Genomic DNA, 19,662 nt, shown 5'->3' with positions numbered 1-19,662 from the left:
ATGGAAAATTCAGAATTGCTGAAATTAGACCAAAAACAAACCAATTTTTTTCCCCCTTGCTCATTTCTAATAATATGCATAAAAATGTCTCCCAGACACTAAGTGAAGTGCACAATGAAAAGGCAATGGAGAAAAGATTAAGTTTGTCTACAAGTTATTAAAGGTGAGTGGGCTGGCATTTTCATATTTTTCCTCCTTGCGATTATGGTACAGTATTAGTAAATTAATCTTGCCCAGCAAAGAGAGATACGGCAGTGCTCAGTCCTCCAGATTTTTGTAGAATTTATCCAACATAGCTTGGAAATTAGCTTTGTATAAGTGATCCATGTTCTTTATATCCATACCCCAAGGTATTTGAAAGTTCTGTTGGACCACTGCAAGGTAAAGCTCTGACCGACATGTTTAGGATAGTGGATTGTAACAAATTTGTCTGTGGGTTCATGAGAGAACCACAGGTTTAAAATTCCTGCATTGGTAGGGTCACTTATGGGTTGGTTAATTAAAACAGCCGACCATCAGCCCATCTTGCCTGTCTGAAGCCTATGTCGGCTTCTAGTCAATAGGCATTTAGGAAGGGTTCGAGGGCAAGGACAAAGAGCAGTTGCAAAACTAGGCATTCTTATCGGGTACCATTGTGTATCTGAAAAGGTTCTGTAAAAGCCATGTTGATGCAGACCCTAGTAGAGGGCGATTCGTAGATGTATCAGATCCATGTCATCTATTTCGGGCCAAAGCCCATGTGTGTCAGAGCCTCAAATAGGAAGTTCCAGTCCACTCTATCGAGGGCCTTCTCTGCATCGGTGGATAAGAAAAGAAGACCTTGGAAGTCACAAGTGGGAGTAGTGGATGAGAAACAGGCTTGTCTGCCTTGACGTTGGCAGGTGGGCTTACCTTCTCATGGCCATTGGAGGTAACTAAAAACCTCCATTTGTTTAAAAATACATATTGATTAAGGAGAGAGCACAGGTAACTTGTTTTTCTTTGGTTTTTACTATATATTGGGGCTTATGTGTACTGTAGTCATTGCTGCCGCCCAGTAGTGATGGGAGTGAGCGCAGGACTTATCCTTTTGCATTTGAGAAACAGGCTTGTGCCTCACTTTCTGGTATGAAACCCACCTTATCGCCATGGATTAACTCATTTAGGTCAGGCTGTCACCTATGGGATAGAGCCTTTGCAAATAATTTCAGGTCACAGTTCAGCAGGGATATCTCTGGAAGAGGTGTTCAGTGTTGAGTCCCAAGAAGCCTAGTAGACTCCAGTCTGATCCATCTGTGTCTCTGTAAGATACCTATCATTGGCCCCTTTGGCAGTCTCTGCCAATAGAAATCCAAGGGATCAGGCCAATTCGTGTTGAGAGGAAATAGTTGTAAGGTTATACTGGCTTCCATGAAATTCACATGGGTGCATATCTGGCGTGGTCCTTCTGGGGTGAAGATTAGTAGGCTTGTCCATATGTCCTAGTAGAGACCAAAATGTATACAATATACAGCTCACACATAAAAATAGTTTTACATTTTTATGGACCGGTTTTCTGATTGATATTCAGGGGGTGTAACAAGAATAATGTATATGATTCCAGTGCCTATCTCCCTTGGCGCTGGGTCGGTACTCCGTCTCCTCTGATGGTGGGGGCTAATGCACATGCACAGCGAGTGCTGAAAGTGCATTAGGCCCTCCACAAACGAAATCAGTGCTTCAATGCTTTCCTATGGGGATTTAACTTATGCGACATCCAGCATCAGTTAGGTGATCAAAAATCTCATTAGGAAGCGCCTCTCGTGGCTGTCTAATTGAGAGCCACTAGAGACATTGTTAGTCCTGCAATGTAATCATTGCAGTTTCTCAAAAATTGCAATGATTTACATTGCAGGACTAAAGGGGACACTGCATTCAGACCACTTGAATGAGATGAAGTAGTCTAGGTGCCTATAGTGTTTCTTTAATATAATAAGGTACAGTACCTGCTCACATGTTCAAAGTCTGTGAGCAGACTCTGTGAGATGCTCAGTCTGCGATTAGGCTGTATCTTTTTTGCTCAAGGAACTAACAAAGAACAAAAATTATTTGATATAGTATAAATGATAATTTGCCATTTACATGTACAATTTCCATAAATGATCCATACTGTATATAAAATCTGGTAGGCAGAAGTCCAGCTCTTTCAAACACATTATGTTTCGACAGATAGTTGTATCTCCTTTAAGGCACATATAAAAGTCCAGTCTTTTCTTAACTCATTAAGTTTATCCAATAAATATATCTGTGTTTTATTTCTTGTATTAGGATGTTATTTACCATGGAATTACAGCCATTTTCTACCTAAGTGCCGCTGTCCTGCAAGCTAATGCAACAATATGGTGCAATATCAATATCCCTGCTGGTTCTACACCTCAATGCAGCGTAGTCAACTATCATCTGAATGCTGCTGCTACGGTAAGTTCATTATACATGGTTTGTTGTGAGTGTTTGAATACTGGCAACCAAACTGAAAAATGTATACTAAAATTTCTGAATGTAATAATAATTTTCTTAGTGAATAGATTCCATAATGTAGAGTTTTGTTGTATTGAAACATTTCAGAATTGGCATGCTTTAAGTGGTAAAGTAGTAGATAACTGGGTGTCTTAATGTAGTGGTTTTGGTGTAAAGACCCTGCCCCTGCACACTGACAAACGTAAGCATTGCTGTTTGTGAGAAATGACAAAGTTTACATTCATCACTAAGGATTCACTAGTGCCAATTTCAGCTTTTTTGAAATTTGTTAAAGCGTGTTAATAATGTGGATAATTTCATGGATAGTATATAGCATATTGTTGCATAAATGTTTCAAATGTCCTAGTTTTATTTTGTTTGAAGGTGTGTACTATGATTAACATAATGAGTGCTCAAGCCACAGCATCAGAGTTTTGAAAGGGTCAGTGAAAAGGAAATTTAATTAAAATAGATTAACACCTAATTTATTTTGTTCCAGATCTTTGCTTTTATAACAACGCTACTTTACGTTCTGCACAACTTCCAAAATTTTATTCGATGAGCATAACAGGACAACACAAAAGAAGAATAAATCTATCGATTGGATGGAATATGAAATTTATCTTACAGAGCACTTCTGGAAACCATTGCTTACTGTGACAAGCTTTAAAGTTATTTCCATCGTTATTAATGATTCCTATAAATTAAGTTATTATTTATGTTGCTGAAACTTGTAAAATGCTAACAGTCACCCAGAACATACTAGATGATGCAAAGTAAATGGATTTATATTTTCTGATAAGGGATCCTGGACGGTTTTTGTCACAAATTCTAACAGAAGTATGATTATATCTGCGTTGTAACAAAATTAAAACAAGGATTTTACTGTCTGTTTTCTCTTCTCCAAGACCAGAGGAAACCAGTCAACAATGAAATCCAGCCCATAGACACTATGCATATATTATATTAACGATACAAGAGAAGTATTATTAAAAACACTATTTTCTTTCTTTGAGCACTTTTCACTGTATTTTATTCTGTGCTAATATTATATTTATATTTTTTTCATACTTAAATTGACTTTAACTATACACTCTTCAGCTTGTAAAATAAAATACTTTTGCTCAGGGTTTGCCAAGTGGTACTTTCTTGTGTGTTGTACTCTGTTCCACTAGAAACCTGTCATTAATAATATGTTTTTCATTCCAGTCTCTTTTTACAATTATCGTATTAATGTGCCAATATAATATGTGAAGATGTTTAGGGAGGCATGTCTTTTAGGATGAGGAATTTAATAGATACTATAGTCACCAAAACAACTTTAGCTTAATGAAGCAGTTTGTGAGTATAGATCATGCCCTTGCAGTCTCACTGCTCAATTCTTAAGAGTTAAACCACTTTTGTTTCTGTTTATGCAGCCCTAGCCACTCCTACCCTGGCTATGACTGATACAGCCTACATGAAAACAAATTGGTTTAATTTTCAGTCAGATGTTTTTATCTCTTGCTCTGTAAATTGAACTTTAAATCACATACAAGAGACGTCTGCAAGGTTTAGCAAGCTATTAACAGTGCAGATGATAAGCAATTCTAAATTAAACAGAATTTGCGAAAAAGGAAGTGTAAACATTATTTCTCACATTACAGGAAGTATTTAGAAAAGCTGTGCACGTTACTTGCAAGGAGGTGTGACTAGGGCTGCATAAACAAAGTAATTTAACTCCTATATGGCGGAGAATTGAGCAGTGAGACGTCAGGGGGCATGATCTATACACCAAAACTGCTTCATTAAGCTAACATTGATTTAGTGACTATAGTGTCCTTTCAACCCCTTAAGGACCATACTTCTGGAATAAAAGGGAATCATGACATGTCACACATGTCATGTGTCCTTAAGGGGTTAAATCAACATCATGGTTCAGTTTAACAGGTAGAGGAAAAATTTACATAGCATAGAAATTTATTAGGCTCAGAACCGAGTAAAAAAAAACAAAAAATATTTTGCACTATTTACTAGCACAGTTTCTGGTGTGATGGAATTAACCCCTTAAGGACCGCTGACGGTTCAGGACCGTCAGCGGTAAAACGTGCGTTTGGACCGCTGACGGTCCTGAACCGTCATAACGGTTTTGGGCAACTTACCTGATCGCCGTCGGTCCCACGGCGGCGATCAGCTCTCCTCCCGGTCCAGGGGGACTGCCTGTCTGCCCGGGCAGTCCCCCCTCGGCAGATCAGGACCCCACGGCCATGTGATCACTCGATCACATGACCGCAATAGGGGTCTGTGTATCTGCCTGCAGGGGGACTGTCTGTGCTGACAGGCAGTCTCCCTGCAAGTAAAAAATCATAAAATAAAGTGTAAAAAAAAAGAAATCAGTGTAAAAAAAAAAAATAATATGTGTATATATATATGATATATATACATGTATTATATCTATATATACCTATATATAATATATGTATATATATAATATATATAATGTCACACTAAGTGTATTTTTATATTTATATATACGTATATTAATATAAAAATACACTTATATTTAAATTACACACGAATATATACAATATATATAATAACTATATATATGGTATATATATATTATTATAAAATACAAATAATATGTTAATAAAAATAAATAACAAAAAATAAAAATAATTTTTAATAATTAAAAAAAAATTATATATATATATTCAATTTTATTCTAACAGTATTTTGATATTGATATATATATATATTTATATCAAAATACACTTAGAATGTAATGATATATATATATCTATGTATAAATAAATAAATAAAAATAATACAAAATATACATATGTCCACATACATAATTACATAAATAATTTCATAAATATACACGTAGACGTCAAATACATAAATATGTATATATATTAAAATTCTACGTGCATATTTATGTAATATTTTTACCTAATTAAGTAATTTTAATGATTGCAATTTGAGGGACCTGCCTGCCAACCTAGGCCAAAAGTCCAGATAATTTAATTTGCTAGCACTGTGTTTAACCCTGTAACTTTCTATGACACCCTAAATCCTGTACATGGGGGTACTGTTTTACTCGGGAGACTTCGCTGAACACAAATATTAGTTTTCAAAACAGTAAAACATATCACAGCGATGATATTGTCAGTGAAAGTGAAGTTTTTTGCATTTTTCACACACAAACAGCTCTTTCACTGAGGATATTATTGCTGTGATATATTTTACTGTTCTGATACACTAATATTTGTGTTCAGCGAAGTCTCCTGAGTATAACAGTACCCCACATGTAGAGGTTTTATAGTGTTTGTGAAAGTTACAGGGTCAAATATAAGGCTTGATTTTACTTTTTTTTTTTTTTATTGAAATTTGTCAGATTGGTTAGGTTGCCTTTGAGAGCGTATGGTAGCCAAGGAATGAGAATTAGCCCCATGATGGCATACCATTTGCAAAAGAAGACAACCCTAGGTATTGCAAATGGGGTATGTTCAGCCTTTTTAAGTAGCCACTTAGTCACAAACACCGGCCAAAGTTAGCGTTTTTTGCATTTTTAACACACAAACAAATATAAATGCTAACTTTGGCCAGTGTTTGTGACTAGGTGGCTACTAAAAAAGACTGGACATACCCCATTTTGAATACCCTGGGTTGTCTACTTTAAAAAATATGTACATGTTAGGTGTGTTTCGGGGATTTATGACAGATAACGGTGTAACAATGTCACTATTGATACATTTAAAATATATATATATTGAAACAGCAATTTCCTACTTGTATTTATAGGCCTATAACTTGCAAAAAAAAGCAATAAAGCATGTAAACACTGGGTGTTTTTAAACTCGGGACAAAATTTTGAATCTATTTAGCAGTTTTTTTCATTAGCTTTTGTAGATAAGTAAAAGATTTTTCAAGTAAAAGTCCAAAAACATGTTTTGTTTTTTTTTCACCATATTTTATTATTTTTTTTAAATACAATATATGACATAATATAAATACTGGTATGTAAAGAAAGCCCTTCTTGTCGTGAAAAAAACAATATATAACTTGTATGGGAACCGTAAATGAGAGAGCGGAAAATTACAGCTAAACACAAACACCACAAAAGTGTTAAAACTGCTCTGGTCCTTAACGTACAAACATCGCAAAAACAGGCCGGTCCTTAAGGGGTTAAACGCCCACCCCCCAAACAGGAATGGGACCCTAAATGGCATAAATACCACGTTTGATCAGACACATCTCAAAGGTGAAAGTTTACACACATCAACAGTTAAAATCCCCAACAGAAAAATAAAATGATAGTTTCATTTATTTATTTTTATTACAACAAAAATTGGTGGGACACTGCCCCCGCTGCGCCACAGACGAGTCTCCACTGGTCACTTGTGGTTGGTTTGCCCTCATTGGGTTGTAAGACAAATAACTCAAAGATGGGATGGAGTTTCCAGTCTTAAGCTTTCGCTTGAAGAAGTGAGGTCCTATTGCAATTTGCAGGTGGGGGCTTAGCGTGTCAGATGCCTGCATTTCAGATTTTAGTAGGAATGGAAAGCTTGTGCTTTACAGATTCAGATAGTCTTTAATTAAGTACAGGAGTGACAAGTCTATATAGGAGACAGAAACAAAAATACTTGCATAGTGAAATATAGTTTGAGAGATATATAGAATGGCCAGATCCGCTCAAAACTACTTACATTTACCAGATCCATTTATAGCAAGCTCCGACTGTATAAGCGTGTAGGTAAGGTGTATCCAGCGTGTTCAGCTGCCCCACAAACCAGGTAAGGAATTTCCAGGAAGCAGTGGATAAATAGACAGGATACTTTATTTTTCAGAATAATTAAAAGCACAACGCGTTTCGACGTTGATCGTCTTTTTCAAGTGCATCATAAAATCACAATACAAACTCTGACATTTATACACAACATATAATTAAATTTGGCACCAAAATCCGGCATCTAACCGGCACGTCACAGTTCCGGAATCAAGGGTGATGACTTATGCGTTCCAAACTTTGCTTCTGGTACGAGGATCTTGCGTTCCACATAACACTTCCGGTTATGCGTACTTACGGTTTTGTGTAGCTTGTGTAAATTTAAACAAAAAACCCTCTTTACAGAGGTGATGGGTGAAACTGTTCAGTGCCTAAAATACAAAGCAGCTCAAACACATAAAGTGGAATACCCTTATTTCCACAATAAATTAACAATATATAGAAATGTGGTGTAAAATACACCACCTAGTGGAGCGCTAATACATATAAAAGTGATAGAGGGGTTCACTTACCCAACCAATTTTGTGTTGTCTTAAATTCAGGAATATGCTTTTAAACATACAGTGACGGGAACAAAGAGATAAAAAAAACATATAGTGTAGATGGTTTTGGTGAAAATTAGTGATGAAAGTAAAAAACTGAAACCACTCACATGGTCTGGAGCCTATATAAAATTGGCTCCGTACGTAAGCCTATGTGCTCTTTGGGCAGCAACACACCCCTTCTTCTGAGATGTACCTCCACAAAGACAAGGAAACAAAAGGAAAAAGGGACCCAATGGGTGGTAAATGTGCAAACAGGCAGATAATATATAGGTGGTAAATGTTATGCTCACCTAGTTGAGAGCCTTAAATTTCTGGCTCTGAGGGTGGTCAGCGATGTGCCAGTATGAAGGGATGGCACTTCCCTGTAAAGATTCCAAGAGGCTCCAAGGACTTCAATAGATAAAGAAAATGTATTGATTCCAAATAAAAAGTAAATATAAAACCAGAAATTTGGAGTATAAAAATTGTAAATAAAAGTCCATATAAAAGTCCAAATAAGCCGAAACACATTTCACTTGTCTGTGAGCTTCCTCAGTCAGCTGTGATCATCATACTGGCACATCACTGACCACCCTCAGAGCCAGGAGTTTAAGGCTCTCAACTAGGTGAGCATAACATTTACCACCTATATATTATCTGCCTGTTTGCACATATAGGCATACGTCCGGAGCCAATATTATATAGGCTCCAGACCATGAGTGGTTTCAGTTTTTTACTTTCATCACTAATTTTCACCAAAACCATCTACACTATATGTTTTCTTATCTCTTTGTTCCCTTCATTGTATGTTTAAAAGCATATTCCTGAATTTAAGACAACACAAAATTGTAAGTGAACCCCTCTATCACTTTTATTTGTATTAGCGCTCCACTAGGTGGTGTATTTTACACCACATTTATATATATAATGTAGCTTGTGGGCTGAATTTAAAACGACTATTCATTGGATTGTCCATTCGTTTAGACGAAAGTCCCATACATATAAAGTGTGCCCATAAATCAGATGTATCATATGGCATAATAAATAAAACACTGTTGTTAGTTTACTTCATACAATAAAAAAGGATTCATATAATAATATATATATAACTTGATTGGAAACTCAGGAAGAAAGATAGCCCTTTTTGAGTTTAAAGTTATTAGTGATAATTTGGAAGAGATGTGTTTACAATTAGAAAAATTCCTGACACTAATTACAAAATTAATATGAAAAAAACTCAAATTCTATCACATATGTTAAGCGATGTTGAAAAAGAATTAATAGCTAAACAGTTCCATTTAGTCTGGGCTAAAGATGAGATAGATTACTTGGGGATAAAGATTTCTTTTGACATTACTGGTGTAATTCAATCGAATTATGGAAACTTATTTAGAAACTTACAACATCAAATTATAAGATGGAAACGACTAGAACCCTCTTGGATTGGTAGAATAAATATGGTTAAAGCATTTTTGATTCCGAAACTTTTATATCTTGTTAGGGCAATTCCATTTAGAATTAACATAGAAACACTTAATCGGTTTTAAAGTTTATTCTCCAATTATATATGGGCTAATAAACCCCCTAGGATTGCATTTGAAATACTACGCAGAAGCTATTCGAAAGGGGGTATAGCTTTCCCGGATGTATTTAGGATCCATGAAGCCTGTAAAGCATCCCAGTTATTAATGTGGATGAATACGGATCAAGACATTTCACCATGGTTTAGTATAGAACAAGAAAATAGTTCCAGGTATAAACTGCCTATTCTTGTTTGGATAGGCCTATTAAACTTAGTTGCACTGGAGAAAAATATTTTTTCTAATAATATTTTAAATGATATGGTCATAACCTCAAAAATACTTTATAGGAAACTAAATTTGAAAGATAGACTATTCTATGATACTCCAGTTGAAGTTTTACGATATATATTGACAGATCTAGATATTATACCCTGGCTCCAACTAGGGATAAATAAGATTTCAGATCTATGTGAAGGATATAAATTGACTACATTCAATCAATTGCAATTAAAATATAACATACCTGGGGGGCGTGGCTTTCCGCCGAGCAAGATGGACGTCTGAAAATCTGCTCCGGCACGAGGGCTCCACCAACCTACAATAATCACTGAGCCGAAACCCCTAAACTGACTAAAAGCACAATGGCGACAACCAAGGCAAGGAAAGCTACAAACAAGGCAGAAAAAATGAACTTTTTCTGCCACAAATCCTCCTCTACGGCGGAGACAATGCGGACGGCGGAGCACGAGGGCGCGGACGGTATGACACCCAGCCCGCCGACGACAACGCCGGACGACCCCCAGTCCCTAGACTGTTTAACACGGAGCAACTTCGAGCAAGCAATGGATGCGATGGCATCAAAACTGATTTCCACGTGGCAGATGACGGCAGATCAAATCAAGAAAGAGATGAAGGACCTGTCAGCCAGGACCTCTGCGGTGGAAAAACAATACCAGGAGCTAGCCTCCACGCAATCTTCAGTCTCGGAGCACCTATAGGCGCTTCACTGTAAAATGGAAAGTATGGAAATGCGTATGGCGGACCACGAAGACCGGGCACGCAGAAATAACCTACGGCTCCGAGGAGTGCCAGAAACAGTCCTTCCTGACGATCTGCAAGCCTACGCACGAGGCCTCATGAGGGCGTATGCCCCAGATATACCTGCGGACATGCTCCTAATAGACAGAATCCACAGAGTGGCGAAGCCAAAGAATTTGCCTGACTCCATACCGCGTGACGTTCTACTTAGGGCTCACTATTTCCACATCAAGGAGCTGGTCATCCGCTCCCACCGCAGCAGGGGAGATCCACACGAAGATTTTCCATCAGTACGCATCATGGCGGATATCTCATCGGCCACTCTACGCCGCAGGAAAGATTACTCCCAGACCACTACAACACTCCGCAAACATGGCATACGCTACAGGTGGGGCTTCCCCACGAAGCTGATTCTCTCCAGACAAGGGAAGACGACAGTCATCTCGACGCCAGAGGAGGGCCAGTGCTTCTTGGAAAAATGGGACCTACTGAAAGAATCTCCAGAGAAGACCCGTCCCATCGACTGCAGCATGAGCCGCACCACAAACATGAACTGACATATCTGTCTAGTACTGATAGACAGGCTTGACGCAAGTATCACTGTTTAATCATATATGTTCCTTTGCAAATAAGTTAACACATGTTTATGTATGTATATTGACTAAATGCCACCTCTATAGGATGTCTCCCTTGTTGATGTGTCCTTCCCGGCAAACCTCCACCCTCCTGGGCACATGAAAACTCACCCCGGGGTAATACTCTGAGAGGGGACAAATGCTGCACGGGTAATGCCCAAGCATAAACAATTCATCCCACGTTGCCCGCTCCGGCTTATCTCCCCATCTCCCTAGGCCCAATACTGCAGCATTAGATACACCCGCATTATATACGTTCAATGGTGCTAGATAGCAAAAGGGGAACCAAGTCTGGGCAACCTGAGACAGACACAATTCGGCTATAACGGCACGGAGAGGTACACACTCCCCCAACCGAAATGCCCACTTCAATAATAATGACAAGAGGGTTTGTGTGGAAGGTCAAGTGACCCAAATGCCGACTACTCAAGCTTCGCCTTAACGAAGCCACCCTACTAGCAGGCATATGCCCTGACCCATACTGCTACGCTAGACTTTCGGTAGCTGGAAGTTTAGCGGGACCCAGTCTCGTCCCAAGGCGCCGACAAGCCAGCGCATGGACACCCCGCAATGACCGCAATCTTCTGAGGTTCCCCTACATTCAGCCCCTGATACGGCAGGTACTCCTACATACGTACCCCAAGCTTAGGGCGACATAACAGGTGGCTGGGACGACCCTGGGGGGATGGGGAAGAGCCCCCTCCCAAACTGATGATACGAACGTGGGCAAACTCGGGGAGGCTGGGAATAGACACGTTAATCACTGGAGTGAGACATACAAGATTCAACTTGGTCTATAGCGTCAATTGTTACATTGTTACTTGCATGCCTCTTTGACAATGATACCCACTGTTAGATTCTACTGTTATTATGTTACATTGTTTGCCACCCCACCACACATGGTTTTAGCTCCACCTCAATATTCCAATTGGAGCCCACGAGCCACGTACTTGGAAGCTCCAGCTCCTCAACCCCGCGGCGCGACTAGCGTGCCAGACCATACGGTCCTTGTACATAACCACCGTTCCTTGGTTAAATCCTACCCCACCACACAAGCCTACCTCCCCCCCGACACAGCTGACACACAGAAGAGCCGGTTCCCGACGCTAAATTATACGGCAACATCTTCACTCACTGCAACAAATACGAATTGTCATGATCATCTACTCACATAATACCAAAGGTCTCAACACGCCACACAAACGACGTATGCTACTAGACGACATAAAACGCACCAAAGCAGATATAGTCTGCATACAAAAAACACACTTTGTGACCAATAGGGTCCCTCACTTTGCCTACAGAGAATACCCAACACAATACCACGCAACTCACACCTCCAAATCTAGAGGAGTCTCTATACTACTCCACAACTCTCTAACCATAGAAACCCTACGGGTCAAAACAGACACTGAAGGAAGATACATCATCTTGCAATGCAAGATGATACATCATAGTATGCCTTTACAGCCCTAACGACCACCAACGCAACTTCCTACATAAAGTCCTCAATAAACTGTCAGACGACATGAACTACCCCAAAATCCTATGTGGTGATTACAATCACGCAATGGACACCCGTATAGACTCGACGACCCCAAGCACCTCAGCCAAACATCTCAAATTAGGTTCTGAAACCAAAGCATTCACGAAACGTATCCATGAACATAGCCTATACGACGTCTGGAGGACAAAACATCCCTCAGACAGGGAATACACATTCTTCTCACAGGTACACAAAACTTATTCAAGAATAGATCATATATTAGCGTCCGGTACTCTGCTCCCACGAGTAGAAGACTGCTCTATAGGCAACATAGTGTGGTCTGACCATGCCCCACTGATGATGACATTAAACTCCAACTACCTACATAGAGGCAAACCGCCATGGCGCCTCAACGACTCCCTCCTCTACGACAAGACATTCACGGCATCACTGGCGTCACACCTGGAAAACTACTTTGAGAGGCAGGCCCATAAAACGGTCATAAGGGGTCACCTCATTAGCCGCGCAACACATCTTAAACGCAAGCGAGAAAGAGAACACACAGACCTCCTACGAAAGTTGAGAGACGCTACTTCTGCTCACCTCCTGAACCCAACAGATACTCAAGCTAAAGAGATAAAAGACATTACCAATCAAATTAATGCGTTAACCTTTCAAAGAACAACCCACATCCTAACAAGACTGAACCTGAGAACGTACACCCAAGACAACAAAGCAGGGAAACTTCAGGCAGCCATGCTTAAAAAACAACAGACCAACTCCAAAATCCCACATCTGATTACAGCCACAGGTGAAAAGATACATAACCCACAAGACATTAATGACAGTATGGCCGACTATTATCACTCCCTCTATATCCTTAGCACAGACCCTACCCTGCACCAACTGACCAATGCGGAAATAGAAGACTTTCTCGGAACGGTGGAACTCCCAACACTTTCCACTACCCAAAGGGACGCTGTCCAACACCAGATTACTGTGCAAGAAATCATGGATACCATCAAATCCCTACCACCTGGGAAATCACCTGGCCCAGACGGAATGACAAATGCCTACTACAAACAATTCGCACCAATCTTAGCACCCTACCTACAAAGGGTATACCACCACGCCATACAAACAGGACATTTGCCACAAAAGATGCTGATGGCCCACGTGGCCACTCTTCCCAAGCCAGGGAAACCACCGAATAGGTGCCAATACCTCCGCCCCATCTCCCTACTAAATACGGATGTAAAAATTATTGCAAAAGTTTTCTCTAATAGGCTGACGCAAATAATACCCTCCCTAATACAGGAGGACCAGGTGGGATTTGTCGGGGGTAGACAGGGGGCAGATGGCACTAGGAAAACCCTAGACTTTCTCTATGAGCTGCAAGAGAGCAAAACCCCTAGTGTCCTCTTATCCCTAGACGCTGAGAAGGCCTTCGATAGGCTCCACTGGCCCTTCCTAAGGGCGGTACTCCAGAAATTCAAATTCCCCCCACAGTTCCTAGCACTTGTTCAAGCACTATACTCATCACCGACAGCCAGGGTGGTTAATGGGGGATTCATCTCAAAACCGTTCCACATATCCAACGGCTCCAGACAAGGCTGCCCACTCTCCCCACTGCTCTACATACTAGCGCTCGAACCCCTCACCCAATTAATACGAAATGACCCGAACATACACGGGATTAAGACCAATGGCTGTCACTATTTGCGGATGACATCCTGCTTACGTTGGAACAGCCATACATATCCCTACCCAACTTTCACAAAATCCTATCCCACTTTAGTGCATGCTCCTACTATAAACTAAACGTTACCAAAACCCTAGCCCTGGGCATCCATATCCCGAAACAAGAGATGACTAATCTTAAGGCAAATTTTAGGTATGACTGGAGACATGATCATAAATATATTTCTGAAATGTTCTCTCCTCCCTTCAAAATCGGCCAGAATTTGAATTTAAATTTGTATTTGTATTTGTATTTTGTAAACATGTTTGTTTTTTTAAGTTTTGTTTCATTTTATTTTGATGTTTATATGTAATTTAATTATTTGAATTTTAGATATCAAAATTAAAGAGATCCAAGCAAAACTGGACCCATTTATAGGAACCAAAGATTTTGATACCTTGGCTAATCATATTACAGAGAAATTAGAGAAACTAGAAACTTCCATACTTAATGTTAATAAGAGGAAGTTCCAAAGAGACATCCATGATTATGCCACCAATAATATAAGAAAGATACCAAATCCCAATCAAAATAATGTCATTTATAATATGACCCCAAACCCAAGATACCAAAATAAATCAAGATTTAGACGTAGACAACCTCCCTCTAGGAAAACAACAAAAGATAAAAGGAATGAAACATCGTATCCCTCTAGAAACTCCCAATCAGAATGGCAGGTTGTTGAGAGGAGACCTAGGTATAAACCTCAGTATATGGGAAGGGGTGATATGACTAACTTTCCAGGGAGAATGAAGAATATAGGGAGAGGAGATAGGACTCTGCCGCAACATCCTAAACCCATTCCTACATCTAACCGGTATCAACCACTTAATTAAGACGGTGATTTAGAATCCCCTTTTTTAGAGAGAGGAGAGAACAAAGGGGGTTTTAAAAGAATCCCATTTGCCCAGAAAAGGAGACGAGGAGAACCAGAAGAAGGAGAAATAGAGGAAGAAAGAAATTGGAGGCCACAAAAAGAGAGGATAATGAGGAGATAAGAATTTTTAATTTATCTGAAAATTAATTAATTTATTTTTTACAAATTTAAGTTTTGCAGTGCATATGAAAAAAAAAAAACAAGTGTGCATGGGGTGCCCCAACGGCAATCTTCATGCTTGTCAAACATTTGTTACAACGGGGTATACGTTAGTACTTTCTTTGATATTAAGTAATCCAGAATATTGATTACAGGTACAGCGTGAAAAGAGTTGAAGCAGATAAACAAAAGTTGTATACAATAACTTTAAACATGAGAAACTCCTAAGCGAGTCAGCCACTTTGTCAAGAAAACGCTCATTATTCAAGCAAGGTGTGCCTGAGCAGTACATGTTTAATCACAAGTTATCATGCTGGGTGTCCTTGGGTGTGCGACAAAGCTGGTACAGGCTATGAACTGAGTATTGCAGGCTAGGTGCGTGTGGGTGCGTGCGGGTGCGTGCTGCTATATATATGTCATGGTAAGGCGATAAGCTTAAAAAAACCACGGTCTCCACCCCCCAATATAGACTAGTGTAGATCACGGGCCGGGCCCTGTGCCCCCAATATCGTCATGGCAGTGGGTGCATCAGGTGTGTATGTGTCCAGCTGGGCTGGTATATGTCTATGCTAGGTGTATGCCTCATGTGTGCATTTGCACTGTGACGCTGCGTCTCTGCTAACATACAAATCATGCATCGGCTTGCTGTCAATTTGGTGCCCCTCCTTATGCAAACATTTAAACATATACGCTATATTGTGCGGGCATGGAGGATACTTAAGTCCACGTCACAGGTATCAACGCTCTCCGTGTGGCAACACACAAAGGAGTGGAAAGACAGACAGGTGTGCCGTTGCCAGGTAAGTATTCCAGCTTGTGAGCAGTCTCGCCAGCTGTCTGCGCATTTGGGGTTTAAAGTCCCGGCTCAGCCTATGCCCCGGCTCGGTTTCAGGCTCGGGGGGTAGTGTGGTGACAAGAGGCAGGTTCTAGGCAAGTTCTCCCCGTAGCCCCAGGCTGTCATGAAGGCCTGCACCTCTTTGCTGCGAACCTGGTTGGTCACGTGGGAGGTCGAGTTCTTCCCCTGCAGGGTATCACTTTGGATCCCAGTGGATAATCACCTGCGGCGTTGGATCCTCAGCGTCAGTGGCCGATGCTCCAGGAGTGCTCCCCCGGTGGTCTTCGGCCCGGGTGGGTCCATCGTGTGGGGTTGTAGTGCTATGAAAGGAGCGCCCAGGGACGTCCCGCTCGTCTCCCGCCCCATCCTCTTCACCACATATTCTCCACAGCCGGTGCTTTAGGCGTTGTTAGGTGGGCGGATAGCTTGTCACAGAAGCCGTTGTACGACTTTGCTGTGTAGTATTGCCCAAGCTCACACGTGCTCTGCTCGGTTTCCACATCGTACTGTGCACGAGGCAGTTGGTAGTCGGCCATCTTGGGGTACACCACCCAGTCCATGATCCTCGGCAGGACGGGTGTTGAAGCGCTGCTGTATGCAGTGGTGGTCGCCCGTGGGGACCGTGATCACCCCCGCCGGTCCAGAGGGGGGGGGGGGGCAGCAAAGCGCCGGTCAGAGAACTGGGAGAGCACCTGTCTCGTCCCAGCTCAAGCTTGTGTAGGCTTCAGGCCTCAATCGGGTTACTTTGATGCCGTTTGGGATCCTATTTGGTATCGCCTGGTTTGCCGTCGCCTGGTAAGTACTATGATCACTAATTCAGGTCGGTATCTGCTTGTGGCCGGCAGTTAGCTCCGATATTCCGGCTCAGATGCGGAAGCTCAGACAAAGCATGTCTGATCCGATGGGTGGTCAGGCTCCGCCCCCTTATCTGAATTTTTTTTTTAAAAAAGATCATAAAAAAGAGTTTTGTCCAAAGGGTTTAAATTTGCACCTAGTTGCCTAGCAAATATATATATATATTTTTTAATTATATCTTTATTGAAAAAGTTTTTCATTATTATTTGACATAGACAACGAATATGCTGAAACTAATACAGATCAACAAGTATGCACAAGTATCAAACAAATACATAATTTTATCGTAATTTATGATACATAGTACATAATCAAACACAATGATCACATATTCACTTATAGACCAGCATAGCAGCATAGATTAACCACGACAAAAAAAAAAAAAAAAAAAAAAACCCGTAGAGCATCTTATCAAACAAATAAATCCCTTTCCCTGGACTGAGGTTATTGGCTTCTGTTTTAATTTTATCCCATCTTTCTCTATCTATGCAGATATCTAATATAGATTAAATTACAAAAAAAAAAAAAAAAAAATTTCTGTCCATAGGAGAACTATCCAAATAATATACTATATTTGTCTAACCATTCGCAATACCATTTCTTTTTCCTATAAGTAAAAGTCGCATTGTTGATCATCTCATATTCCATTGATAATTGGAACCTAATTTGATCTATCAATAGTCGTTTGTCAAACGGCTTAGATACTTTCCAGTGTCTTGCGATAATGATTTTAACCGCAGCTAAAGAGTGAATGGCAAAACAGAAATCTCTTTGTGAATCGAAAGACAAATTCAAATGTAAGATAGCCGAAGCAGCATTCTCCGGAATTCTGTTTGTAGTCATAGATGAAAAAATATTAAAAGCCCAAGACCAGAGAGACTTAACAGCTGGACATGTCCACCAAATATGTATGTAAGTACCTAAATGGCTACTACATCTCCAGCAGGTTGGATCAGAAGAGTGAAACATTTTAACTAGTCTAGCAGGTGTATAATACCATCTATAGAGAACTTTGAAGTGGCATTCCGACAAGTTCAAACAATGGATATATTTATTCACCCAGCTCAAAGAGGAGTTCCAGTCGTCTAAAGAAATTTGCAGTTCTAAATCTTGTTCCCACTTCTTAATCAAACTATAGGGGGCCTCTTTAAGAACTTCCAGCATTGATAAGGCAACAGACATGCTCTTTTTAATGGATTGAGACTTAAATATAACTTCCAACTTTTTCGCATACATAGAAGACGATTTGAGCACATTTTTATGAATATAGTTTTTTATCCGCAGATAAGTAAAAATTTCCCTGCATGGAATGTGGAAAATATCAATAATGCTCTGAAATGGCAAAATATTATCTCCTTGCATAATTTGTGAAAACTTTATTCTATCAGCGTTAGCCCAGTTCTTTAAAGAAAGATCTTCTATAAGGATTTGCAGTATGTCTATTGTACATGACTTGGGTATCATATTTCCTAGGGCTAATTTTTTCTTAATTACTAACCACTCTTCTAAAATTTGGAATAGTATCGTTGAGTTCTTAAACAAATTCATTAGAGAGTTCTTTGTAACTATCCACATCGAGTGTTGCAGTCTGTCTGTTTGGACCATTTCAGATTCAATAGTATACCATGGTTCTAAGACCTGCTCAGGGTCCTGAAGGAGGTAGATATGTCTAATAATATTAGCATGATAACTGTAGGTAATACTTGGAAAATTTAAACCTCCGTTAGACAGTTTTTTAGTTAATATCTTTTGAGCAATTCTAGGTTTTTTATTATTCCAGATAAAATTATTGAAACTGGATTGAATCATAGCCAACCAAGGCCCAGGGACTTTGAGTGGAATCATAGAGAATAAGTATAGCCATTTAGGCAATATATACACATTAATAATATTTATTTTGCTTTTCCAGGAAGTTTCTAAATTTTTCCATCTTTTTAGTTTGAGATTCATATTTCTCATAAAGAACAGTATATTTAACGCCTATATAGATATTAACAGGTTCATGCGGAAATTATGCCTTAAAAGGTTCATTATGAACAAAGACCTAGATAAACAAATAATGTGTGAGAATGAAGATGATTTTAAACACACTTCTTTAAAAAAAAATCATCTACATTTTATCTGATCTATCTCAAAACAGACAGAATGAAAGTCTTCGAAAGAGCCTGTTTAGAGGACATAAAAAAGATAGAAAACCCACCTCAAGATAGAGGAAATCTAACACATAGAAAGGAATGCTTTAAAAGACCTCAAAAAAGATAAAAATATCATAATTAAACCCGCAGATAAGGGGGGCGGGATTGTGATAACTAAAAAAGAAGATTATATAAAAGAGAGCTATCGCCAATTGGAGGATAAAGAAACGTGTAAAAAACTTAACTCCAATCCTTCTAATGACTATATTAAATTCCTTGATAAAGGCTTAGAGCAAGAAATTTTGTCTATTCAGGAGCATAAATTCCTCATTCTAGATTCACCAAGAATACCACTGTTATATACACTGCCAAAAATCCATAAAGATACATCCCGATACATCCACCGGGGAGACCTATAGTCTCCGGTGTTCAATCACTACTATCCCCCCTATCTAAATATATAGATATTCAGTTGCAAAACCAGGTTAAAAAATGTCCTTCATATTTGAAGGATACAATAAGTTTGCTAAATATTTTGGAATCTTTCTGCTGGGAGGAAGGGCTATTGCTTATAACATATGATGTCTATATACCAGCATTATACATGA

General features: G+C 39.6%; 1 protein-coding gene across 1 annotated transcript in view; it reads left to right on the top strand.

The window, feature by feature from the left end:
* LOC134585890 (MAL-like protein) overlaps positions 1-3,583 on the top strand; it is a 31,253-nt gene extending 27,670 nt beyond the window's left edge. Inside the window, exons 3-4 of the mRNA XM_063441372.1 lie at positions 2,287-2,436; positions 2,975-3,583. Coding sequence (XP_063297442.1) covers positions 2,287-2,436; positions 2,975-3,037 — 213 coding nt within the window. The 3' untranslated portion in view covers positions 3,038-3,583. The remainder of the gene's footprint in view (positions 1-2,286; positions 2,437-2,974) is intronic.
* Positions 3,584-19,662: the final 16,079 nt, after the last annotated feature.

Source organism: Pelobates fuscus, chromosome 2 (genome assembly GCF_036172605.1).
Source record: "Pelobates fuscus isolate aPelFus1 chromosome 2, aPelFus1.pri, whole genome shotgun sequence".
NCBI classification, from domain to species: Eukaryota; Metazoa; Chordata; class Amphibia; order Anura; family Pelobatidae; genus Pelobates; species Pelobates fuscus.
This window is presented reverse-complemented; position numbering and strand designations above follow the sequence as displayed.